This window comes from Wickerhamomyces anomalus, assembly GCF_001661255.1.
Source record: "Wickerhamomyces anomalus NRRL Y-366-8 unplaced genomic scaffold WICANscaffold_5, whole genome shotgun sequence".
NCBI lineage: Eukaryota > Fungi > Ascomycota > Saccharomycetes > Phaffomycetales > Wickerhamomycetaceae > Hansenula > Hansenula anomala.
The window spans coordinates 308584-334894 of NW_017567114.1; the positions used below are offsets into that span (position 1 = coordinate 308584).

Here is a 26311-nt window from a genome sequence, read left to right on the forward strand (position 1 = left end):
TTGACTAACAGTTGGTGGTGAGATAATTATAACTAACTTAATAAAGCTTGAAGTTGATACTAACAAAGCTACTGTTATAGTTTAAGATTGTGGTGCTCTTTAAGGTGCCCTTGGTGAACAAAACTTGACATAAATTTTTGGTTTAGATAACCATATTCACCACGAAACAAATTGTGAGTTGGAATTTACTTCAGTTACTTATTCTGATAGAATTTACTAACATTTAATCATATACAGTATACTCGAAAGGGTGCTAGCTGCGCAAAATAGTGGCATAAGGTATTCAAGATAGTCTCGAGGCACATCATAAGTAAGTACATCTAGGTTTCTCTTGTGATACACTCCAGGCATTCTTGACTGGTTTGTTTTGATGATGACTCGGTTTATTTTGACGTGACTTTGCTGGTAACTTGAACCTACTAATTGAACATTAGCATAGAGATGGCCACGGTTTCAATGGGCATTTCTTTTACAGATTTTCACTATTGGTTTTGGTATTGCTAGGCTGATATGATTATACTGTGATATGGATGTTATATTTGATTGGGATACTGACTAAACGATCATATGGATAACTGGAATGCAATATGATTATGTTCAGCTAGCTTTAAGAGAATCTAGTTTCATTTCATATTGTTCTTGATGTCCAGCAGCTTTGAAACTACCCCAGATTTAGATTTATCGTATATAGAGCTATATAACCAACCCAAAAATAGATAATATTGTAACCAATCAATTCAAGGACCTTTTGTAATACTGCAAAGCTGATTCTAATGTAATGTAAAGCCTGTATACTCTATGTGCTATGTATGTAATTTATCATTTTGAGCTATGCTGCACTTCGTTCTTATGCTAGATGACGATTATTCTTTCGAGTCGAATTGGCCTACACGTGATAGAAAACGTGACTGAATGTCTTTTGTCTCTTCTCCCAACGGACAAGATTTTTTCGCTACAACATTTTTTCATGAAAGCTGATTATATAATCTCCCACACTAAATTTTCAGGAAAAAATGCTTCATCCCGTACTTTTATGTGCATCGACCAAATATTAAAACATTAATAATGGCCTGCAGGTTTTTTATAAGTTCATAATTCAGCTAATTATAACCTGTTTTAATTATTCTCATTTATAATATTCCCTTTTAATATTCCCTTTTATAATTATATAAATCAGTCATGATAGACTGAATATCAGTCTGATCCAGTGATTTTGTACATTATATTTTATAATTAATATATCAATATTATTTTTATATTATAAAACAAGCGAGTGAGTGTAGCCTTCGGCTTGTGTAGACTTAGGCGAGATTTGGAGGAAAAGCAGACGCTGATCGTATATTTATATTACAACTTAAAAACCTGCTTCAACTCCTGGTTGGCATTGTTGATATTCGACATCTGTACTCAGTAGCATGGAAACTTGAGTATCTCCACCTAGAAAGACTAAAGTTCCAACAAAACATTGAGATATGAGCTTTTGAGTTGTATGAATCCATTATAGTACGCAGCACCATACTCATCACTTCTTAATCAGCACTATCAATTCACCAGGACACCCTACACCCTACACCACCAGCAGAAGTCTCATCTATTAGAGCATCCTCAATCCACCAGTACACCCTACACCCTACCCACCAGAGTCTTATTCTATCCTTGAAAGCTTGAACTTACCTAATAAAGCATTCTCAATTCACCAGTACTTCATATAGTACCCAACACCATAGTCGACATTTCTTTAATATTCCTCGATCCACCAGTACACCCTGCCCATTAGAACATTCCCAATCCACCAGTACACCCTACACCATTCTCCACCAGCAGAAGCTTTATCTATTCCACTCATGAAATCTTGGACTCATCTAATAAAGCAATCTAAATTTCCTATAATACACAACACCATAGTCGACATTTCTTTAGTATTCCTCCAATCCACCAGTACACCCTGTAGCGTCATTATGGAACCCAGACACTCAGTAAAGCCAGGATGGTACCTAAACACCCTGTAATACCATTGATGTGCCCAACACCATAGTCAACACTTCTTCAGTATTCTCATTTCACCTGTACACCAGACACCCTACACAACAGCTGCAGAAGCTTCATCTATTGAAGCATATGGTTGAAGCTTGAATGTGGAATATCCTATAATAACTTTCGTCATTAATTATCGACATTTCCCAAACCTCATCGTATGAAACTCTGAAGCAGCACCATAGACATCACATTTTTAGCATTTTCAATTCCAAATACAACGTCTGTGAAATTCTGCCACCCTAAGAGTATGGGTTTGGAAAGTAACTTGACACTTCTTAAAGCCATGATTGAGTAGTAATGAGAGTAACTGGTAAACCATCTTGGAATTAACATTGAGTCTGATTACATTTCAAATCATCAAATTGCAGGTTTGGTTAAAGAAGCATTCAATCTTTGGGCACATACCATGTCTCCATGTACAGTCAAAAGATTATTATTCATTGTGAAGATTAAGAGCGTCTCATTTTGTCATGAACTTGATTTGAATTGTTTTTCATAGACGTTGATGTAGAAAAAGGTCAATGTTTACATTTGTTTTTCTCACGCCATCTTGAATCGGAGGTCGGAAACACTAAAACACCAACTTTGAACAGCAATAAGTCGAAAACTAAAGCGACAACAGGGTCTCATATTACAGGACGTTCATATTGACGTCGAGCCGATTCATTCCATGTAGGTCTCATGTTCGAAATAATTTTTTGCCCCTGCTTTTAAAATTTCTATAATAATATTTAGATATATTATTATATTACTGCACTGCAATATCAGATATATACGTCGTTAATTAGTACGTCAATATAATTATAATATAATTATATCATGATCATGAATATCATTGATTAAAATATATTATAAAATATAATTAACTACTAGGCGCTAGTAGTTCGTTGCATTCATGAATTATTAGTCGTCTACGGTACACCATCATGCAGATGAATTAGCTGGATATTGTTTAAATTATCAATATTCTCAATTAGTACAAGAACATTATGTTATAATATATTATAAGGTGAAATATTGGTAGAATCAAAAAAGATCTTACTGCTTTCAATATATATAAGTAGTCCAAATCGAAAGTGTTTAATTGATGTCTAGAAAGATTCTTAAATAATGCATGAGTGAACCACAAAAAACACTATCAAGATATTCACGGTATAGGGATGGCCAACATAGAGTACAAGTCTCAAAATACTCTCAAAACAACCATTCACCACCAAAATTTGACCCCGAATTTTCCAAAACAGCGGTTTTCATGGACCCTTGGATGGATTTTTCAACCCCATTGACTGGGTTTTCCCTGGTTTTCCGCGAATTTTCGCTGGTTTTTGAGAATCAGGGAAATATATCAAGAGAAAATGCCATAGATACCTGCTGAAATTGGGCCTCCAACACATCAGCGGTACTCTAAAAACATGTTTATATGTTGTATTCCCACCTGTAGATTCTGATGCAACTCTCAGTTTCTCACATGGTTCCATGGTTATGGCCCTGGCTCCCATTTTATCGGGTTTGAAATCCCCCTTTTCACCACTCGACCCCCTTCTTGACCGAAAACTTGTTAGCAAAGTATCTTGGATCAATAAGATTGAATTGGAAATGGAACCCTCATGTGATAAGCTCCTTAAAGATCTTTCAACCCCTTCGAAACCTCTCTCCGTTTCAAAAATATCACCAAAATTATCCAAAATTTTCACTTTCACAACATCCTTCTTTTCCCCACAACTTTCCAAAAAGTATCTCGCTCTTCCCAATCTCAACTGCAAATGTTGTATTCAGTCAGTATGATGGTCTGAGTGAAAGATAACTACCGATATAACTGGTTTTAGATAAAGCAAAAGCATTGTTTCATCCGATTTCTGAGCCATACAATGTTTTCCTCGACCATTTTTTAAATTGTTGTAAAAGTCAAAATAATTACATAATACAGGTCGGAATAGCACGTTTTAGTCACGTGCAATACCTCGGAATATGGATTATGTGGCGCGTACCAATAGAGGTCTGCATAAGTATCAAAACTGCTGTGACGTTTGAGTATAATATCAAGTGGTCAGATTTTTTATGACTTTTGTTCTCTTCATGATGAAACATGTTTCTTGAGCTTTCACAAGGTTGAGTGCAGGTGAACTTTTCGATTTCGATCTTCAATACAGCAAGTTTAAAGCAATCGCATATATTAAGTAACTTTGGCCAAAAACTCGCAAAGGAAGGGTTTTCAATTATCATTGATAACCATCCAAGGGTTATGGAAGGTCTTTTTGTAGTTATATGTAACTTCCAAGAACCCAGTGTCTTCATCAGTACACATATCACCACCAGAAGGACCTAAATGAGGACAATGAACATTTGGTCTATATTCAATCATATTTTGATGCAATGATCTACACCAAACTGTATTTCTACCACCTTCATAATCTTTACCTAATCTTGTCTTGGTCAAATAATCAATACAATCTTGTTTGGAATCATATTGTGGATAATCTTTTTGACAATAATGATCATGGACATCACAGATTGATTTCACTAGCAAGCCTTGTAATTGTTTATAGCCTTCCTCTGGGATTTCAGTAGCTGTCTTGTTCCCAGATAATGCTTGATAACCAGCTAATTCAATAGCTTCAAATAATCTTTCAAATTTCAAGAAAGTTAAATCATATTGAACAATTTCTTTATATTCATTCAATTTGATCCAAATATTGACAGCAATTGGTAAACTGGCATTACCTAAACTTGGGAAAGTACCATTATTAACAACAGACATGGTATATTGGTTACAATTACCCAAAAACTCATAAACATCATAAGAAGTTGAATAACCAATCAAGTTAGTGACGGCATTATCTGACAATTGAGAGAATAACCCGAAGAGGTATTCAGTATTTAACTCTTTTCCTTCAAAGTTTCTTGTAACATCAATACGGCCAACAACATCTTCAGCAAAATATGAACTATTGATAGATTTAGCTTGTTCAACATTGTTTGGATATAGGTAATCATTAGCAAATGAAATAGCGTGTTGAAATAGTTCTTCATTAGAGAAGTAACATTGTTGATCTTTTTTAATTTCCTTGATTTGATCGTTAGCTAGATCGATATATTTCTGATCAATTTGGAATGTCTCATGAGACCCAGATGAAGTTGAAGATGGGGTTGATTTTGAAGAGACAGCCTTATTAACAATGCGTAATTGTCTGACAGGCGAAGCACTTATGTTGGTAAGTATTAGGGAACCAGCTAGCAAAAATGATGTGAGCTTCATTATGGATCTGTTGTTCTTGTGAAGGAATGATATTAAAATAAAGGGAGTACAAGAATCAAGATGGTTCTTTTCTTGGGTTTATATACCAATATGATCCCTTCATGAGAGATTTGACTGGCGATATGTACTGTCGGTTCTTGTCTGTCATTCTGTCTCCCATTCTTTTGGGCTTTGCTGTTTCCAACTTTACGAGTGATTGATCTTCATTAAACCAACTTTCTTTTGTAGATGTGATCTCGGAACAAAAAAGACTTATGGTTCCCTTATATCAATTCTCCAACCACTTAACTGAAGCTTAGCACCAGTTCTATGTGTCTTCATGTCCATGTAATATCCAACGTCAACTTGAATCTATTCAACCGAAGCCTTTGACTATGAGCATGTCGTGTTAAATAAAAAACACGGTGCATTTTTGGTGTACCAAATTCCAATTTGAGATCAAATTCAGCAGTTGCAAATATGAAACCTCAAATCAAAGGCACCATTGAGAATTCGAATCATTCTTTATTCCTGATTTGAAAGTTGAAGCCCTCAGCACGTACAGTCTAAAGTTTCTTCACCATTAACGAACAATTTTTGTATGCAATTCGCGTCTCATCGCGGTGCTTTTGAGAAAGTGATCCGCGTCGTGTGTTTTGATTTCAAAATAATTGTAGCCAACGTTTCTCAAGATTTCATGAGTTTTGTAAAGGAAACTAAGCGAAATTGTGAATCATGATACAACAAATTCCAACCGTCTAGTTTCAGATGAAATCAACTATTGGAATGCTTGTGTCTAAGGTATATTGTGGATCTTGATTCCTCCGTTGACAACTCATTGGTCAAATAGTTCGCGTGTTGAAAGACCAACGTGAGGCTACGATAATCAAGAGTTCAGTTCACAATCACTACACTGGCTTTTATAACTTTCTGTATCATTATAGATTATAAAAGAACTTCAAGTAACCCTATTCACCAAAATTTCTCCCACAAGGTTTTATGTGCACCTTTCCTCTCGATATTAGGCATCAAAACCCATGAAGTAACCATTGCAGCATAGCAGCCCAAGAACATGGGATGTAAGACATATGTTCCAGCAAATTCACTAACCATCCCAACGGCAAATGGGATTGCACTACCACCTGAACTACCAAATGCAGTTCCCAAGACCAAAGCGCAAAATCTTATCTTTCTTGGTAAGATTCTAGTCAATAATGAAACCATCATTGGATAAATTGGGCCAATACCTAACCCAATCAACGAAGCAAAGACAGCAGACCCAGCAGTGTTCGGTATTAGCCATGTCAATATATCAAATACCATTATGAATATGGACAATACCATAATTGAACGTCTGACACCAAATTGCTTTGATAAATAAGCTGTTAATAAAAGTCTCCCCAGAGTAATACCAGCCCAATAACCAGATGAAACATAACCTGTAGATGAAGGATTCCCGCCTCTATAATCTAGTAAAAAAGTGACGATCCAACCACCCATCGAAACTTCTGCCCCTTGGTAGAAAAATATAAATGAACAAGTAAGCCAAGATCTATAATCTTTGAACGCAGCTTTGAAATCATGCTTGTCATCAGAGTCAACAGGGTTCTTCACAGTTGTTTCATTATCATCAACCGGTTTAGTCTTCTTAGAAGTAATATAATCCATTTCCACATCTTCATGAGCTCTTGGTGGTGAATCTGTAAAGATTGGAGGTGTTTGAACCTCTTCAGTATCAACATGTTCCCATCTTTTCAAATCTTCATCACACCCTTTAAAAGCCAGTGTAACGAAAACTATATTGAACAATTCTAAACCGAGTAGTATCAGATAGAAATAATGCCATTTAACACCATGGTCAACCATAACTGTTCCTATCAATGGTGATAAAAAAGCACCAAATCCATAAGTCCCATGGAATAATCCAAGATACTTTGAACTTTTCTGTAATTTTGACAGGAATATATTGAATTGACTTAATCCAGTACCACCACCAATACCACCAAAGAACCAAGCAACAATCATAATTGGGTATTTCGTACCTGAAGATGCTATTGCAAACATTATTGTAAAGCAAATACAACTCAAAGTTGCCATTTTTTGCTTCCCCAAGTAATTATCCAAATGATGAGCAGTGAATGCGACAAGAATATATCCAACAGCATTACCTAGCCATAACAAGGAGACTAAAGCATAACTAATGTTATAATATTCCTCTATATGTGGTAATAAAGCACCCAACACACCATCAGTCATACCAACGGCCAAGGTCCATGTACATGTCGCAATCACTCTGTATAAATTTCTTGGTGGATTTCTCAAAGACATGATATTTTCATCAATCTTTGATAATAAAGGTGCAGCTGAAGTTGAACCCAATGGTGGTCCTAAAGTTGGACGTTGTTGTGATGGGAATTTGTCATTTGGTGGGATTAATGAATTTTCAAACATTCTTTGACTTAATTCATAACCTGGAGTTGTTGGTAAAGATTCAGGGACAGGTGGAGGAATTGAAGAGATTGGGAAGTTCAGACCTGTTGTTTGTCTTGAGGCGACAGATGATCTTCTATGGGGGATTGTGTGTTGAGATGGTGATGATTGAAATTCATTGAGTTGGCTCAATCGGGTGCTGACTTCTTCAAAGGAGATGCTCTCTTTGTTCTGTGTGAATTCTGGTGATCCTAAGTCATTATTATCACCATGAAGATGGGTAGGTTCAGTATGTGAATGTGTATCAGTTTGTGACATTGTAAACCTGTACTTTGCTTAAAAATTGTTACGTATGCCTGTAGCTGTTTAGTTTAAGTTTACCCTCTTGACTTTAGCGACTTAAGCACTATATAAAGTCTTTAATTGAGTAGCATCAACATCTATAATTCTGCAAAATAAATAAACTAAATGAGAGTGAAAGGGCGAGTTCAACGGCTTTTGAAGTTGTTCAGCTGAAAAGATATGGGAGAGAAAAAGAAACGCATATTCTCCATCATCTGTATGGCCACGAAGGTCCCGTTTTTAGCACCTGTTGCTGCTAAATTTGGGGATTAATCGAGGGTTTATGGTGTATTTGAATAGATTCAATTAGTGGATTGTGGATATCTCCATATTGCTCCCAACTGCTCTTCAAAAACCTTTATAATGGGTCATTTTTCGAATTCTACAAGGAATACATGGATTTCGCGAAAACCACTACCTTAGTTGTGGTGCTACTAGCTAATAGCTGGTAATTCGCTGGCTAGGTGGGCACCATAACTTAATTAAAGCATATATGTAGCAATCAATGCAAAAACTCTCTTTAGAGTTACCACAAAACATATTAAATTTGAGACAAACTTCGGTTTTTTCACGCCGTTCTTTCACAAGTGCAATTCGCGACCTTCTGGGGTAAATAATGCGGCGCACTCAGATCCAGAGTCCAGATCTCGGTGACTCAAAACACAAGAGCTAAAGGCAATCAGTTGTTTAAGTAGCTGAAAACGTTGATCTAGTTTCTAAATGTATTAAACGTGATTAACTGAGACCAACTCTTATCAATGATATGGAGAAGATTCTGACTACGAGAAGTGATTCAAGAAGCTTTGGAGTCTAATATCATTATATTTTGTTGAACAATCCTTTCAATGTTGAATCATTGGTGACCAACTCTTTGATATCGTTCTCTAACTTGTCTTCATCACATACTTTGCGTAATAATGCCACTAAAACCTTCAACTTTTCTTCAACATCTTCAGATTTTTCATATTTCTTGAATCCTAATACTATCATTCCCAGTATATCATATTTATGATTTTCAATCCTAGGCCAACCGTTCAGTAAAATGGCAATAAGACAGTGCAGCGCCTTGGAGAACAGTGTTTGGTGTAAATAGATGAAAGGATCAGCAATTATCATTCCTAAAGTGTATAATAATCTTGGAAGACATTTAACTGTGGTAATCCCCAAACATTCAACGATTCTGATCATATGGTCAGTCAAAATAGGCAAAATCTCAAAATTATCACGCACATTGTTAATGGACTGATAAATACCAGTGTTTAACAACTTTATTAGACGATCTTTGAAATCTGGAGTCTTGGAAAACATTCGTATCAACACAGGATATGTTTGCTTTTGGATCATTACTGATTGTTTAGTAGGTGTTAACTTTGGTAGATAGGTTAATAGCGGTGCAATAGCATCATAAAATATATCGATCATCCCTGTTAGTTTCAAATAATCATCATCAACTTTGGAAAGTAATATTGATAACAGCTCAACACCTTTTAACTTTATTGGGCCTTCATAATCATCAAGGATATTCAAGATTGTTGGTGATATTATCCACCAATATTCCTTCACTTTTGATCCTTCTAAATTCTCTAGTAGCAATTTGAAAAGAGATATTGAATCAATGTTTTCAGTTTTCCATTTGTAGCGTTGATCTTCGATTTCATTGAAGCCTAACCTTGGTCTTAACCCATTATTTAGATTCAATTTTTTGTAACCAGCTTGTGAAACTTTATTATTCTTCAAGTTTGAGAGCTTTGATTTCAATCCATTCACCAATTGGATCAAAACTTCGTCATCAATATCAATATGTGATAGAACTTCTTGACTAATCTTCAACATACTTTCACCACACCATGGAGCATCTATGTTAAAAGCACCAACACTTTCTAGTATCTCCATTTTATAGGTATTCAATAAGTCTTTCCTCTGGGTTACCACCTCTTTTGCAATGATCAATAAATTTCTTGCATGTTCTTTAAAATCAATTTGTATTCTATATTCGCCTTTTGTAACCGTATAATCATCAACCCACCAAATCCATTCAATTGTGGGCAGCTTAAGCAGATGCAAGACATTTTCTAGTGTCCTTATGACTTCAGTTGTATCTAAAATTGGTATCTTTGCTAATAAAACAGCTAATGCAGCTCTTTGATTTGTATGTGACAATAGGTAGTCCAACTTGACATCGCTATATTTCTCCTGTATTTCCAAATTGATGGCACTGGGTATTCCAGAATCTAATGATCTTCCTGCCAAAAGATCAAGCACTTCATTTTCCCAGTTCATTATGTGATTTATTACTTCAGTTTGGTTCAAAGTTGACAATATGATTTCGCAGCTCATCATCATCAACAATTTTCAACAGCCTTCAGTGCTCAAAACCAACTACAATCTTGAAGGATCGCGAACAGCATATCTCGAGCTCCTTCAAGATAGTTCATCTTGGAAGTCAATACCAGATAGCATCAGCCTTACCAATGTCAATGAAAATAGTATTCATGGACCACAATGGTCCCATGTGCAAGGCCTGGTCAAAAGATCTCAAATTGCTCACAGACCAATTGCAACTACAACTCAAATGGAACAAACAATACATCAAATTCTCTGTGCAGAATGCTAAACTACAGGATCTTGAAATAAACAATCAATACGGTCGTACAGCAATTGTGTCACCAGGAAACTCGCTTGGATATCTAGGTGGTGGGTTGGATAAACATATTGGTGAGATATTCAGTCCGAACAAAAACCATAAGGATGTAGAGAGATTCATCTTGGATGGATTGAACAATGGTTATAGACCACCTGGAACAGTTAAAATCATCACAATCCCTAATGAGAAATTGAGACGGTCTTTGGCTTTTGAAAAATTGCAGGCAAACAGCATAATTCACGCTCCAACTATGAGAAGCCCTATCAATCTGGTAAAGGATCTCGGTGAATCACATGCCTACAGGTTGATTTTTGATATTACATGGCAAATACTTACAGAAGTTGATGCATTTAACAAAAATTTGCACATTAAAGGGGGTGACAGAATAGAAACTATAGTTCTACCTGGATTGGGGACAGGATATGGTAAAATACCCTATGAAATGGCATCAAAATCAATGTTGGCAGCCGTTGGAATATTTACATCACACTTTACTCATGAAGAAAAATCAATTTTTGCACTAAGGTACCTAGGTTATAAACATCAAACATTATTGCCAACTCCTGAAACTATTCCTAATACCACTTTTGACCTCACAAAGAATGATTTGGTGGATTTGTTCAAGTTCTCCATATTCAATATGAAAGATTTCAAAGTTTCGTCACATTGAAGCTTCATCTTGCACCTCTACTTAACAATTCCTCTAATGATATATCATCCTCTTCTTCTTCTTTAGCCACAATTTCATCGACATTGTTCTTATCTTGTTTCTTTTGTCTTCCAATATATGACACATTTAGTAATTTGGCCAGTTTAGCAAGCTCATCTTGAGAGTTCTTAACCAACTTGGGGTCGGGCAAAGTGTCTTGAAGTAGCTTCCCTTCTAAAGGTGGTATTATATCTTCCTGTTTGCAATATTCTTTCAAACCACCTTCGAAAGTTGCACCTTTGATAGCAACGTCCTTCAAAACTAGATTATTTCTATGAATACCTGTAGCTAATTTGACCAAGTTATCATGATTCCCCAACGAGGTTGGCAATGGTAATAATGAACCAGCAGTCAATGGGTTGAAGATCCTTTTCTTGCCTTCAAAATCAGTCTCTTTCTCTTGATCCAAGTCCATACTTTTAATATAACTTTCCATTGCATCCAAAGCTTCATCACTTGGTAGGAACTTTTCATGTTTCTTTAGAACTTTCCCACTAGTTGTATGTGCTTCAGTTAACGGAGGGAAAGTTGAAATTTTTTCATCTTCAAAGAATGGTAACCTAGTCAATATCAAAGCTCTTATATCTTCCAAATTCTCATCCTCTGCTTTTCTCTTTGTAGAAGCACCATCATTCTTTTTTATATAAACAGGAATCAAAACAACCATTTGAACTTCTGAGTTTGGTTTCTGAACATATCTTGCTATAGCGAAAAGGTCCAACTCAGTTAAAGAATCAACAAACCCAGCTAATGCTCGTGTATCTTTCTCACTGCTCTTTTTACCAACAATGAAAACTGATTCAGAAGTTGAATAACATCTTGGCAATGCAGTATTTGACACGACACCTCTTATGTCAATACCTGGAGAAGTTTTATACTTTTTTTTATCCTCTAGCACAGGTGGCAACACCACTGTTGATTTACCGTATTTATAACCTTTTGATAGTTCTTCTTTATTAACTGGTTGTATATCATACTGGCGAGTTTCCAATTCATCCTCATCAGCATTTTCCATCTCGTTTTCATTGTCAAAGTCATTGGTATACAATCTTATTTCATAATCATTTGAAGTAGATATTGGTTCAGGTTCATCAGTTTTACTCAATCCATATATCTTTCGACCAGGAGGTCTGTCAATCTTTGTAGCTGGATAACCTTCAACGTCAAAGCAAACACAACTTATATCATCATGGGGTTGAAATGATTCATCAAGTAAATTGGCACCGATTCTAAATTCACCTGAAAATGTCTTGACAGGCCTCACTATTTTAGGATTTGGATATTCAATGAGATCATTCGCTTTTTTCCCACTCATTAATACTGACCCTGGTAGTTGATTGAATAACTGTTCCCAGCTTTGTCTATTTGTCACATAATCGTGAACTTCTGTAGGATTATCAAAGTCTGCACCAATCAGAATCATATTGAAATTTGAAGCAGTGACAATTTCCACAATGGCCTGTGAATACTCATCATCTAATTCTGGCGTGTTTACTGAATTTGTAACTAGAACAACATTCTTTTTAAACTTTTTTTTACCAACAAAGTTATTTGTACTTTGAAATGTTAATAAAAGTGCTCTAATAATACCATCATGATCATCTTCGTCGTATTCTTTTGGATTGGGATGGAGGTCAAGGTCTCGGAGATCTTCATAAAAAGGCCTGTGAAACGTTAATATAGGTTAAAGGACTTCATTTATGGGCACACATACTGCTTGAATTCTGAAATGACAGAGATATGCTGAAGCTTGGCTGGATTGTTGGATTCTAAAGATATTGTTAGTCTAAAATTTCTCGAATTCATTTGTAGCTACTCACCTTCAGAATCAACCGTTATCAATGATATTAAATCTGTTTTTCTTCCTTTGATAATCTATAACATTGTTAGCACGCCTCTAAAATGGTAAATGACAGAATAACATACTTTACTGGCAACAACATCCTTCACGTATTTCAACCCATACTCCAAGTCTGACACACCATGCCCATTGTGAGCACCACCCATTGCAGCCCCAACATCAATGATGAAAGCGGTAATCTGAACAAATGTTAGTCAATTGCACATAGAAGGCATAAATCTACACCATACCCACCTCCTTATCAGCCATGATCACCTTTCTTAATACCTTCAAGCCAATTCACCTTGTGTTCATCCAAAACGAAAACAGTCTAAAAATCAAAACGCGACAACAAGTGAAAATTCGCGAAAACTGTTTATAGTGAACTACAAATTTTGAACATCTTCAATTGATTAATATTAACTGATTCTATGGTAATCGTGTGGCTGGGTTTTTTATAAAGCCATCCTTACTCTTCTCTAAATGTCCAGAAAGTCTCAGTATACTCAAAAAATCATTACAAACATCACTGTGCTTTTCCAACTTGGAGGTTCCCTCATCAAGTCTATGCGCACTAGCAAAGTCAAAAAAAGTGACAGTACCGTCCTCATTAACGCTGATATTCTCCATCAGTTTACCATGTGTGATTCCAACTTTGTGTAGTTTTTCAACTTCGTGTGTGATGTTTGGAATATCACTTCTTGAAAGCCTCTCGTGGACCTTAATGTATTGGAAACAAATGTAGAACCCATAGAACGTATTCTCCCTGATAATAGCACCATATGAAAGCATATCTGGACAATTGATCTTGTCTTCCCCTCTTGAACATGATGCATTATGACTTCTTATGAATTTATTTATGTTAACCTCTCGGGTAAACTGCGAAATAACCTTTCGATGATAAGCTTCATCGGAAGTGATTAACGGGTCCATCTCTGCAATGTGTTCAATGTTTCTAAAGTAATATTCAAAGATTTCACGGATGTCATAAACTTTCAAAAAGACATCGTCTCTGTAATTGTTTGTATTTTGTAATCGGTGTAACTCATCTCCATTCAAATCAAAGAACTCTTTGAATGAATCAGCCTCTATCAAATACTTGTTGGTGACTCTATCTGGATACACTACCGCTGGTAGTAGGAGAATTGATCTGTTGGTTTCCGGTAAACTGACAACTTTCAATTTGGTATTTTTGATTATCTGGCTAAACTCTTTGTCAAGTTTGGAAAATTCCTCGCCCCTATTAATGAACATCTTAATCTATATGCAATATTGTGCTGAAGCTGGTGAATAACCAATTTGGAGAGCATTGGATAGGTTGATATTGGTTTCTTTTATAGTTTGAGGTCTGATGTAGGTGAATAGGAGTGAACAGAAATTTTGACAATTTTTTTTTCTGTTGGAAAAAACATCAGGCTGACAAAAACAACACCATGATAAACTTGTATAAAACAAGTCAGAATTGACCCACAAAGATATTAGCGGCTAAAGATAATGAAACAATTGATCGTGTGTATTTGATGTGCTCTTGTTTATAGACATTTGCCAGCAAAGTAATAAATTATACAGGTGGGCTCACCTTGGTCAACACATCCTCAACAATCAACTGTGGTGCCATTCTCTTCATAAGCTCATTAACTAATTCTGGGTCACTCCCCCACTGGAGAGATGGTTCATGCTCTGGTTTGATCATTTTAATTTTCAATGGTAATAGCTTCCGACTTGCCAACTTGATAATAGATGGGATAACGAAACCTCTGTTAAACAGTACACATAATGCTTTTGATAAGAGTTCAAGCTCTGAAATACATCTCCCAGGAAGGCCCGTATTTACACATCTATGTGTCCTTATGAATATCACTATATCATAGATATATCTCTTCATCTCTGGCACAATAACAACACTATTGATGGAATCACCGATTGTCTTGAACTTTCGTATCATTTCTGCACTTGACTCAACATTCTTTAAATCTAAATGGCTGATTGAGTTTGCTTGAGGATCATGGGGTTGTTTAAACCAAAATGCATCTTGTAAATACCTAAAGAGTTGCTTATCTTTGGCATTATAATCATCCAATACACCAACCACTGTGAACAGTTCACTTCCAAAATACGTCTTTTCGTTATATCGAATTTTTTTTGTCCTTATTATTTCCAAGATCAAACTTTGCATGGTATTTGATAACTTATCCATCCCACTAATAACATATATGGCATTCAAGCTTTGATTCTGGGCTCCATCAATGAAAAAATTGAGTATATCATCACCAGTTGTTTCAATACCTTCACCAACACGTAGTACTTTCACCTGAAGCCTCCAAGCATGTCCAATTATAGTCTTTAGTTCAACCTCAGTTGCACTTGGATCACTTGAGGAAACCAAAATGTGTCTCTTTGTTATGGCACCGAGCATCAACGCCACGTACAGATTGTTATCGAAATCAACTCCGAGCTGTTCCTTGTAGCTATTGATTTCATCTTGGACAGCCATTTGTATAAACAATGAAATTCACCACAATAGCATCCAGAAATTTGACACAAAAGTTATTCAAGACAGATTTTGTTTACACTTCATTTTCGTTCTTCTTAAAAAAAAAAAAAAAAAAAAAGTAGTGCTCGGGCCGATGAATTTTTTTTAACAAAAATTTATTTCAGAAGCTCATCTCATTATTCCAAAAGCCAATAAGGATAACCCACAAGAACAAGATATTGCAAGATGGCCAAACTAGTGCATAATGTGCAGAAGAAGCAACACAGGGAACGTGCTCAACCAGGAGACAGAAAAAAATATGGTTTGCTAGAGAAGAAGAAGGATTATCAATTACGTGCGAGAGATTATCATCAAAAACAAGCCACTTTGAAATCATTGAAGCAAAAAGTACAAGCCAGAAACCCAGATGAATATTATCATGCTATGACAAATAAGAAGACCGACAGTAGGGGTATTCTCATATCTGAAAGAGATACAGAAGCCTTAAGTACGGGTCAAGTGAAGTTACTAAAGACACAAGATTCAAGTTATATAAAGACTTTGAGAAATGAAGAGGCTAAAAAAATTGAAAGATTGGAGAAAACTTTGAATTTTAAGAGTAGTGGGAAACATACAGTTTTTGTACAAGATGAAATTGCTAAAAAGGAATTTGATCCTGTGAAATTTTTCCAAACTGATAGAAATTTATTGAATGCTAGAGAAAATAGATTAAGATTAGATCAATTACAAACTGACCAAAGTCTGGTACCAAGACTAGATGAAGATGCTATGCCTAAGGAATCTTTAGATAAAAAGAGAATAAAGAAATTTTCGCAATTGAAGGCACATCTTGAAAGACAAAAAGAATTGAAAGAAGTTGAAGAAAGAATGGATATTCAAAGAGAAGGTATGAAGAATGGTAACAAAAAGAAAGTTGTTGATGCTATTGGAAGAACAACTTACAAATTCAAGAAAGAACGTAAGCGTTAAAACAAAGTGTTATCACAAATACAACAATCCAGAATCGTCATGACCCCCCAAAATTTGTATATTATCTAATCTTTAAGCATTTTTTTTTGCTTCTAAGCACTATTAACTTTCCATTTTTTAAGTGTAGCATCATTACCACCACTTATAATTTCATCAGCACTGATCCATTCAACTGTATTGACACCATCTTTATGAGCACCAAGGAACTTGATGTTTTTAATAGGTTTGTCAACTTGATAGACAATAATATTTGTATCTAATGAACCACTAACAACTCTATTGTTATCCTTATTCCAAGATATTGAATTTATACGACCAGTATGGAATACCCATCTAGATGTTTGAATTTCCTTCTTTTCAACATTGTACAAAATGATTTTACCAGAAACATCACCAACAGCTAAATATTCTCCATTTGGAGAGAATGATAGATAGCTTGGTGCAGCTCTTGTTGGTGGTAAATCAAATTCTTTTGAGCCTGAAGTGGCATTATAAAGGGTTATTGTATTATTTTGAAATCCAACTGCAATGTATTTTGAAGAAGCACCAACTGCTGTGGCTGTAGATGATAATTTTGTTTGGAAAGATTCCTTACCATTAGCGAAAGCTATCAAAATCTCTTCAGTGATAATGGCAACTAGTTTTGAGTCATATGAGACACTTTTTGGTTGTCCAGGTAATTCACTTGAAATTTTACCATCTAATGATTTTAATTTATCATCCCAACCAACTGAGTAAACTGAATCTTCAGTAGCAGCTAACCCTGCAATTAAGTTTGAATGGCCTTCTTCATATTCTGCGGATCCCTTTTCAAGATCCCATTTAGCAATTCTTCCATCATAACTACCAGTGATTAACCAATCTTTGGTCACTGTAGATGCAGTGATTGATTTTTGATGACCTTTAACAGATTTAACTGGTTTATCAGAATCTTGAGTGAAATAATTCAAATCACCAGAGTATGATAAAGCAATAACATACTTATCAGTTGCAATAACACCAACTTGTTGATTTTCAAGTTTTTTCTCCAATTCCCAACTTTTCAACAATTCACCATCACTAACATTCCATAATTTCACTGTAGCATCGGCAGATGATGTAACAAATTTTTCATTATCAACCCAACTGATGGCATGAATACCACCTTGATGTTTACCTTCTCCAATTTTTTTAATAAATTCACCAGTCTTACCATCATAAACAACAATATTTCTATCAGCACCAACACTCACCAAGAATTCACCACTTGGTGAATATCTTACATCTCTAACAAAGTTGGTATGATTTCCTCTTGCTGTTGAGTTAAATCTGAAAGGGGGACCATGATAAAACACTAAAGCAGAATCATCACCAACAGTAGCAGCTCTATAAGGTCTAGCAGGTCTAATTGTAACTGCATTGATTTGTGCACTATGTCCAGAAATTTCACCAACGGTATTACCAGAATCCCAAGTGAAGGCATGACCATAACGTTCTTTACCATTACCTACAGCAATGATTCTTTGCGAATCAGCATCCCATGCAATATCATTTATACGACCATTAATGATTTGATATTCACCTTTAACTATTAAATCTTCACCCACAGTATCCCAAATTTTGACATTACCAGATTCGTCACCAGAAGCAATATAGAAACCTGATGGGGCAAATTTTGCAACAGTGGTGTTAAAAGTATGGTTTGTAAATTGGACAGATTCTTCAGGTTTTTCAACTGATCTTATAAAGATTGATTTCCCTGACTTTCAAGTTGTTAGAATAACAGATCCAAAGAAAATGATAACCCAATGATACTCACGGCATAAGCAATTCTATCAGATTTTTTGTCATATGACAAATGAGTGGTAATGGCTCTTGCAGTATTAGGCAGCGGAGCCCATATAGCTTCTCTTTCAATTGACATCAGAGTACTTTCTTTGTTGATTTCTAATTGTTTACGTTTCACGTTTGACTTTTGGCTCCTTTTCAATTCAGAAATCGAAGGATTCTTGAAACGGGCCACGACGATTTGAAGAGTTCGCGAGTTCGCGTAAGACTGCCATTTCCACACGGTTCAGTCCACTCAAATTTTTTTTTTTTTCATAGAGAAGACATTTAAAAAAAATTAGTATAGAGATGAGTTTGAATAAATCGAAAGTCACTAATACATCAAACCCATGTCATCCAATAAGCAAAGAGTCGCAGTGGTAAAGAATCCAGTGCTTCCGGCACAGACCACTCCAGAACAACGTTACTGGAGAGGTTATACTAATACTCAGATAGTCAAAGAACATAATGCTGTCAGCCATATCTGTTTCAATCCTATAGCACCACATGATTTTGCCATAACTAGTAGTACCAGAATCCAAGTGTTTTCTTCAAGAACTAGAGAAGTCACTAAATCATTTTCAAGATTTAAAGATACAGTATACAGTGGTGAATATAGATATGATGGTAAATTATTAGTTGCTGGTGATGCATCTGGTTTAGTTCAAATTTTTGATGCTATAAAACAAAGAACTTTACTAGTTACAATAAGACCATCAACACATCCTACTCAAGTTACAAAATTCCATCCAACCATTTCTACTAATTTATTGACTGCTTCAGATGATAGAATTGCTAGATTATTTGATATTTCTAATGCAGAAAATCCAATAATAACATTCGATGATCATGAAGATTATATCAGAACTGCAAATTTCATACCTTCGTCCAACTTAATAACGACAGGTTGTTATGATGGATTTATCAGAATCTTTGATGCAAGAGTTGGATCAGATCCAGTTGCTAAATTCAAACAAAATTCTCCAGTTGAAGACATTTTACCATTAACTCCAACAAGTATGGTTAGTGCAGGTGGTCCATCAATCAAGATTTGGGATATGGCTGCAGGTAAATTAGTTAATGAAAGATCAAATTTCCAAAAAACTGTTACATGTCTTGCAAATGCTGGTGATGATAGAGGTATCTTGGCTGGTTCTTTAGATGGCCATGTTAAAGTATTTGATTCAGTTAATTGGGATGTTAAATTTGGTTGGAAATTTGGTGGTGGTGTGCTAAGTTGTGGAGTTTCACCAGATTCAAAACATTTTGTTGCAGGTTTAACTTCAGGTTTATTATCAATTAGAACTAGAAAAACTGAAGCAAAAGTCAAACAAGGTGTTAAACAAGTTAAATCAAATGCTTTTAAGAAAATGTTGAGAGGTGCTGAATATCATGGTGAAGAGGAACATCGTATTGTCAGTGATAAACCAAAACCAACAAGAAAATTGAAAACTTATGAAAAGCATTTGAATGGATTTAGATGGAGTGAGGCTTTAGATTCTGCCTTCATTCCAGGTATGGCTAAAGAAATCACAGTTACAGTTTTAGAAGAATTAAAGAAAAGAGGTAAAGTTAGAGCATCATTATATGGACGTGATGAAACAAGTTTAGAACCAATTTTAACCTGGTCATTAAAAGCAGTTGAAGATGTTCGTAGTGTTAATATAGTTGCTGATTGGGTTGCTGTTATAATAGAATTGTATGGGGGTATGATTGAAAAAGCACCAGTTTTAGAAGAGTTGATTTTAACATTACGTAAAAAAATTTCCCAAGAAGTTGAAAAGGCAAGAGAGGCTCAAAAAATTGAAGGTATGCTTCAGTTATTGACTGCCAATTGAAAAAACTACATTTGTATATTAGAAAACAAAATTAATGCATTTTTTAACTCACCAACCACGACTTTTTTTACCAAAATTCCGTTTTTTAGATCTATCACGTAGTTTTAATCTTTTGAAATTTTGGCTTTCATTAGTTTTCCTCTTTTTAGCGGTAGGATCTTCAGGTTTACGAGCTTTGGGGATATATTCATCAGGACCATCAGACCATTCTTCTGACTCTTCAGATTCTTCAGGTTCAAAATCTTGTTTGACATCTGAAAGTTTCGCAATCTCTTTTTGAACATCTTTACCCTCCATTGTATTTTTATCAGTTGTTGGACGAGCTTTGATAACATATCTTCTTGTTGTTCTTTTCTGAGTTTTCTTCTTTTTCCATTTAGGTATTGTCGAATTTTCTCCTTCGTCATCTTCAGCTTCTTCCTCAATATCTTGCAAAGGATTGATATCTAATTCTTCTTCATCAAAATCACCATATTTCAACTCAGCTTGAATATCACGAAATTCACTTATAATTGTAGTTAACCCTTTCTTGATTCTTTGAGTAGCTAGAGGTGATGGTGATGCCGTTATTTCTTTTGATCCCCCAGGTCTAAGATACAATGGAGTTTCTTGGACTTTAAGCATAGGTTTCTGAGGTGTTTTGAATTGAGCTTCTTGAGTTATATCCTCCTCATCATCATCGTCAACTAATTGTGAAAAATCAAGATTTTTCTTTGCTGGCGTCAATGTTGTCTCTTCTTTGGTAACCACGGTACTTGTTTGTGGTGTTGTCTTTGGACTTGTAATAACTTCGAAAAGACCTAGTACGCGACCATTTAGTTGTGGAGTTGGTCCTAGTTCATCAACATCTATAGGTGTTTCTGGGTGTTGAGGAGAGGATGTCTTGTGAGGTGTATGGAATTGTGGGATCACTTTTGTTCTGTTTTTAGTCGGTGTTGAATATTTTGCCTTAGCTTTTTCCTTGGGTACTCCATATTTTAGGTTTTTATACTCTTTGTACTTTAATGCTGATGAAAAGTTAGTAATAGTTTTAACTTTTGGATCTTTATTTATACCCACCTATTTCTGCATTTTTCTTGATATCTTCCTTAGTAGGAGCTCTGCCATTTTGCTTCTTGAAACCGTATTCCCATGCCTTTATCTCAAGCTTCAGCTCTGTCTCTATAGAGCTCATGATTTTACTTCTATAATACTTTAATCAGTATTCAAATTGTTTCAATAAAATTGATTATTGCAAACGCGTAAACGCCAAATTAGAAAAAGTAGTGGCCCTGGCCATAAAACGAATTCGCGGATTCGCGAAACACAGGGAGAAAAAAATCCAAAAAAAGTTTCAGATCGCAAATTGAAAGATTGAAGGAAATGGACACATTAGTTTCATAATCAGGACAGAGATAATGCTTAGAAGAACTAGTGTTTCTGCATTGAGAACTAGACTAATACATTCCATTTCCACAAATGGCAAATGTGCTGCTTCAAACCTCAATAAGTCCATTTCAAGAGCTTCTTTCTCCACAGGTCAATGTTTAAATGGTGGATCATATCATGGCAAAAAATTCCAACAAATTCATCAAGATGAAGGAGAGATCTCACATTCAGATCGTTTGAAAATGGGTGGTAGACTAGCCGCTGAAGCTTTTAGACAAGAAGAACTTATTCAGGATGATGAATATTCGTTTGAAGATGACAAAGTTGAATTAGCCAACCCTGAACAATTTGAACATCAACAAAATAAAGTGGAGACTGAACAAGAAGAGATTGAAGAAGGTGACACACCATGGTATTTGAGAGAAGATGAATCATCAAAATTAGATACACCAATTTTCAAAACTGAGATTCCAGAGATACCAAAAGATGCACCATCTAATATTGAACCAATTTTAAAATTTGCAGCTGAAGAATTAGGTCTTGATGAATTGAAACTTTTTGATATTAGAAACCGTCAAGATATACCAGCTAGTGCTCACATTGATTACATGATTTTATCCACTGGTAAATCTGAAAGACACATTCAAAATGCAGTTGATGAGTTATCAGCTTTTTTAAAGAAGGAATTTAAAATTACACCGTTCGTTGAAGGTTTATTGAAAGCTAATTCTATACAGAGACAAAAGAAGAGAATGAAGAGAAAAGCTAGAAAAGGTACATATATTGATTTAGAATATGGTGTGGGACCAAACAGTTGGGTTATGGTGGATACTAAAACAAATGGTGTTTGTTTCCATGTCTTGACACAACAAAGAAGAGAAGCTGTTAATTTGGAATATTTATGGTGTAAGCCTGAAGAGAGAGAACAATACAAGAAGATTGGTGTTACAAAACAAGTTGATGATAATGTTGATTCCATTTTCCATGGATTACAAAGAAGAAATTATTCAACAAGTCGTTCTGAAGTTGTTGGTGATGAAATGGCTATACAACAATTTCAAATTGGTGATTTGAATTCATTTGATGGGTTAAAATTGACCAATCCAACAAGTTTCCTTAAACATGTTATAGATGATTTGAATTCAAAATCATTAGAAGAAGCACAACAGGAATATTCACAGTTTGATAACGCTAAAGTTGAATTTTTCAATAATGCATTCCCAATAATACCAACAAGACAAGATTTTGAACTCAGATATGAATTTTTTTCCATCTTGAATAAGATATTACCAGATTTTTATCCATTTGACAAATTAACAACAATTTTAATGGAACAATCATCAGCAGGTGAATTTATTACTAAACCACAATTTGATCAATATTTCCAAGATTTAATACTTGTTCAACAACCTCCAAAGGGTGAAATTATCACTCAACAAGAATTTAATGAATTGTTTAAATGGAAATTTTCCAATCTAACGAAAATTTTAAAAATAATGGATTTACAATCAAATGTTGAAATAAATAATGATTTTTTGAAAAACTTATTATTATTATCATCCCAATGTTATAATGAAGCTCATATTAATGATGTACCAATTTCAAGAAGTTTCAAGATACTGTTAGATCTTTATCATAATAATCAACCAGATTATACATTAATTTATTTAATATTATCAACATTTGGTAAAGATCAAAAATATTCAAATTTTCAAGAGTATTGGGAAAACAATTTACCAATTTATAATGTTCAAGATAATCATATTGAACTAGATACAAGACCATGGTTTATATTGATACAAGTGTTAGATGAATTAGATAAAGGGAAATTAAACGAATGGTTTATAAATTCTCAATTACCAAGATTGATTGAGAATAAAGTCATCATTGATACAGATATGAAACAACAAATTCATAAAATAATGGATTCATTCGGTGTTCCTGAACTAAAGAATACGATATAATTATAATGATAATGATAGACATGCATTTTGATTTTCCCTTGTATATAGATACCTCATGAATTTAATCATCTCTATTTAAATTACTATCCAAATAATCCACAAATAAAGGAATGATTCTATCAACATCCAAACTTCTAACTCTATTCAACGTGACAAAAGTTCTTCTTATTCTTTGTAATTTAGCAACACTAACCCCATCAATAGGTAAAGCCAAGAATAAATCCTCATCAATCTTTACTCTCCCAGTTTGTAAATCTTCAAACTCAATAACTTTATTAATAACAAATTGAGTCCCCTTATCCAACTCTTGCAAATAGTTAGTCTTTGTAGCAGGCTTCATCATAGTGGCAGCATTCGCCTGTGGGGGTTTAGCAAAGACTAGTGTATTCCAAATATCATCAAATGGTATATCCTTATCATCATATGCAATTGGAATCAATGGAGAATCCCATCTTGAGTTCCCATCAGGCTCTTCATATCTCATGCTCAATGCCTTTAATAGTTCTGGGTCCCATTTATCAGGTCTTTGCTCGTTCCATTCAAGACATGTGGATAATGGAGCCATGACGTGGATGACACAACAAGCTGTGGAAAGTGCTTTTGCTTCACAATGTAACTGGTATCTGAAACCTTTTATATAAGCTGGGGAATCTAGTATCACGATGTTATTACGAGAAATGTCTCTTTTCACTGCACTCATTTGTAAACCTCTAAGGGATTTTTCAGTTTTGGATTCTCTATATTCTTCTTTTTGTATTCCTAAACTTTCATCATTATGTAGTATAACTTTTAGATTTGCACCTGGTGAGGAAGGTGGGAGTGAGGCTATTTTGGAGAGTAGTTGTTCCTGTAGTGCCTTTGCACGGGTTGTCTTCCCAGAGGATGGAAGGCCTGAGAATATAACAAGTGGCATGGTGGTGATATTGGTTTTTGTTTATGGTTCATGTCAAGTTTACTCGGTGAAATATTTTTCTTTAGCATATATAGAAAAAAAAACTTTTCTGGGCCATACAATCACTTTAAAAGAGTAAGCCAAAATGACTACATTATTAAAGAAATTCATACCCAGAACCAAATTCCCTAATTATAGAGTCGCATTAACAGATTTCAAAGGACATCATGCCAAGGCACTGGCCAAATTAGATCAAATAGCACCTCAATTAGATTTGGTATTTGAGCTACGAGATGCAAGAGCACCAATCAGTACTAAAAATGTATTATTAGATCGTTCATTATCTCATAAACCCAAGATTATATTATATTCTAAAAAGGATTTAGCTAAATCAGATATCAAACTATTAAACAAATGGCATAAAGATGAAAAATTCATGTTGATTAGTTGTAAAAGTCGTTCAGATGCTACAAAGATTATTGATATTGCTAAATTACATTATCAACAAATGAATCCACCACCACCTTTAGGAATGAGAATGATTATAACAGGGATGCCTAATGTTGGGAAGAGTACTTTAGTCAACACACTAAGGGCAGTTGGAATGGGGTCTACTGCAAAAGTTGCCCAAACTGGTGGACAACCAGGTATTACTAGAGCTACAAGTAATATTATTAGAATCTGTGAGGAACCACCAATTTTATTATATGATACACCTGGTGTCTTTTTACCAAGGGTTGAGAATTCACAAAGAATGATTGTGCTAAGTCTTGTTGGAGCAGTGAGTACACACATTGTTGATCCGGTTATTCAAGCTGATTATTTGTTGTTTTTATGTAATTTACAAAATCCAAATTTATATTCAAGATATTTAAAACATCCATCAAATGAGGTTTATACGTTATTATCTAAAGTTGCTAAAAGGAATAACATGTATAATTATAGACTCAAGTCTTATGATGAAAAAAATGCAGCTATTCATTTTGTTCAGATGTTTAGAAATGGTAAATTGGGAGGTAAAGTTAAATTTGATGTTGAAACTATAGTGAAGGATGATATTTTCAACTATCAGGAGTATAATAAACAAGAGACACAGAGATTAGAAGAGATGGATATTGTTCTGAATAGGGCCAAGCCTAAGGATCGTAACACAGAGGAGGATAAGATTGCCAGAAGAGTGAACAAGTTGTTTTGATGAATATTGTATATAGTACTGAATGGTCACGTGACAGGCTCTTTTTTTTTCTTTTTTTCGTACACGGTAAATCAAAAAGAGCGTTGAAATTATCAGCCCATATTAAACTCAATTCGACACAGACAACCTGGAGAACGTTGAGTATGGGGATTCTGCGTGGTCTAAAGAGGTGCATACTGATATGGATTCACTCAATTGTAACCACTGTCTCTTGATCTCTCAACTGCTATAAAACAGCCAGATTCTAATCCCTCGGCCAAGCTGTCCCTCCGTGACATAAGCAGTGGTGGTGTCTGGGTGTTTACGTTTTACGTTTCACCTTGGTTCGATTGGCTGCTTTTGAAAGAAGCAAAAGAAGAGGTGAATGGGAGTGGTAACAGTGAGTAGGATCACTATCTACTCTCTAATTAATTATAGTCTACTACTTTTATTAATAGCCACTCCCATTTCCCCCTGTATTTCATTTAATTCCACGCACTTCTTCTTTCGTCCTTTCTCGAGGAATTTTTTATGTGCTGCATCCAACATGAAAAAACATAAAACCCATG

The 26311-nt window shown here is 35.0% G+C and overlaps 13 protein-coding genes across 13 annotated transcripts; 5 read left to right on the forward strand and 8 right to left on the reverse strand.

The window, feature by feature from the left end:
* Nucleotides 1-4264: 4264 nt before the first annotated feature.
* Nucleotides 4265-5074, reverse strand: WICANDRAFT_16174 (uncharacterized protein; the record flags this gene model as incomplete). Its single annotated transcript, XM_019180680.1, has 1 exon — nucleotides 4265-5074. A coding segment is annotated over one exon (810 nt), but the record flags the coding sequence as incomplete, so codon positions are not given.
* Nucleotides 5075-6283: 1209 nt separating this feature from the next.
* WICANDRAFT_13951 (MFS transporter) lies at nucleotides 6284-7609 on the reverse strand (the record flags this gene model as incomplete). Its single annotated transcript, XM_019180589.1, has 1 exon — nucleotides 6284-7609. A coding segment is annotated over one exon (1326 nt), but the record flags the coding sequence as incomplete, so codon positions are not given.
* Nucleotides 7610-8863: 1254 nt separating this feature from the next.
* TTI2 (Tti2p) lies at nucleotides 8864-10324 on the reverse strand (the record flags this gene model as incomplete). Its single annotated transcript, XM_019183673.1, has 1 exon — nucleotides 8864-10324. The coding sequence occupies one exon, from the start codon at nucleotides 10322-10324 to the stop codon at nucleotides 8864-8866; it is 1461 nt and encodes a 486-aa protein (XP_019037194.1).
* Nucleotides 10325-10701: 377 nt separating this feature from the next.
* On the forward strand, nucleotides 10702-11160 carry PDL32 (putative ADP-ribose 1''-phosphate phosphatase; the record flags this gene model as incomplete). The annotated part of the gene is made up of 1 exon (XM_019180922.1): nucleotides 10702-11160. A coding segment is annotated over one exon (459 nt), but the record flags the coding sequence as incomplete, so codon positions are not given.
* A 202-nt stretch (nucleotides 11161-11362) lies between these two features.
* On the reverse strand, nucleotides 11363-13507 carry YKU80 (ATP-dependent DNA helicase YKU80; the record flags this gene model as incomplete). The annotated part of the gene is made up of 5 exons (XM_019185012.1): nucleotides 11363-13061; nucleotides 13112-13166; nucleotides 13218-13272; nucleotides 13324-13437; nucleotides 13493-13507. 5 exons carry the CDS (start codon nucleotides 13505-13507, stop codon nucleotides 11363-11365), a joined length of 1938 nt encoding a protein of 645 aa, XP_019037196.1.
* Nucleotides 13508-13666: 159 nt separating this feature from the next.
* Nucleotides 13667-14491, reverse strand: WICANDRAFT_64138 (uncharacterized protein; the record flags this gene model as incomplete). The annotated part of the gene is made up of 1 exon (XM_019183674.1): nucleotides 13667-14491. The coding sequence occupies one exon, from the start codon at nucleotides 14489-14491 to the stop codon at nucleotides 13667-13669; it is 825 nt and encodes a 274-aa protein (XP_019037197.1).
* Nucleotides 14492-14798: 307 nt separating this feature from the next.
* On the reverse strand, nucleotides 14799-15731 carry MTC2 (Mtc2p; the record flags this gene model as incomplete). Its single annotated transcript, XM_019185013.1, has 1 exon — nucleotides 14799-15731. One exon carries the CDS (start codon nucleotides 15729-15731, stop codon nucleotides 14799-14801), a length of 933 nt encoding a protein of 310 aa, XP_019037198.1.
* A 225-nt stretch (nucleotides 15732-15956) lies between these two features.
* UTP11 (rRNA-processing protein UTP11) lies at nucleotides 15957-16700 on the forward strand (the record flags this gene model as incomplete). The annotated part of the gene is made up of 1 exon (XM_019185848.1): nucleotides 15957-16700. The coding sequence occupies one exon, from the start codon at nucleotides 15957-15959 to the stop codon at nucleotides 16698-16700; it is 744 nt and encodes a 247-aa protein (XP_019037199.1).
* A 92-nt stretch (nucleotides 16701-16792) lies between these two features.
* On the reverse strand, nucleotides 16793-18603 carry AIP1 (Aip1p; the record flags this gene model as incomplete). The annotated part of the gene is made up of 2 exons (XM_019182077.1): nucleotides 16793-18442; nucleotides 18499-18603. 2 exons carry the CDS (start codon nucleotides 18601-18603, stop codon nucleotides 16793-16795), a joined length of 1755 nt encoding a protein of 584 aa, XP_019037200.1.
* Nucleotides 18604-18641: 38 nt separating this feature from the next.
* On the forward strand, nucleotides 18642-20403 carry UTP15 (snoRNA-binding rRNA-processing protein UTP15). Its single transcript, XM_019186484.1, has one exon. It carries the CDS (start codon nucleotides 18857-18859, stop codon nucleotides 20342-20344), a length of 1488 nt encoding a protein of 495 aa, XP_019037201.1. The 5' UTR covers nucleotides 18642-18856; the 3' UTR covers nucleotides 20345-20403.
* Nucleotides 20404-21954: 1551 nt separating this feature from the next.
* On the forward strand, nucleotides 21955-23676 carry ATP25 (Atp25p; the record flags this gene model as incomplete). The annotated part of the gene is made up of 1 exon (XM_019185014.1): nucleotides 21955-23676. The coding sequence occupies one exon, from the start codon at nucleotides 21955-21957 to the stop codon at nucleotides 23674-23676; it is 1722 nt and encodes a 573-aa protein (XP_019037202.1).
* Nucleotides 23677-23737: 61 nt separating this feature from the next.
* KTI12 (Kti12p) lies at nucleotides 23738-24589 on the reverse strand (the record flags this gene model as incomplete). The annotated part of the gene is made up of 1 exon (XM_019182125.1): nucleotides 23738-24589. The coding sequence occupies one exon, from the start codon at nucleotides 24587-24589 to the stop codon at nucleotides 23738-23740; it is 852 nt and encodes a 283-aa protein (XP_019037203.1).
* Nucleotides 24590-24685: 96 nt separating this feature from the next.
* On the forward strand, nucleotides 24686-25801 carry MTG1 (putative GTPase MTG1). Its single transcript, XM_019186485.1, has one exon. The coding sequence runs from the start codon at nucleotides 24714-24716 to the stop codon at nucleotides 25761-25763; it is 1050 nt and encodes a 349-aa protein (XP_019037204.1). The 5' UTR covers nucleotides 24686-24713; the 3' UTR covers nucleotides 25764-25801.
* Nucleotides 25802-26311: the final 510 nt, after the last annotated feature.

Excerpts from the sequence above, each read along its gene's own strand:
- UTP15 (XM_019186484.1), top strand. The coding sequence starts at position 18,857 with ATGTCATCCAATAAGCAAAGAGTCGCAGTGGTAAAGAATCCAGTGCTT.
- MTG1 (XM_019186485.1), top strand. The coding sequence starts at position 24,714 with ATGACTACATTATTAAAGAAATTCATACCCAGAACCAAATTCCCTAAT.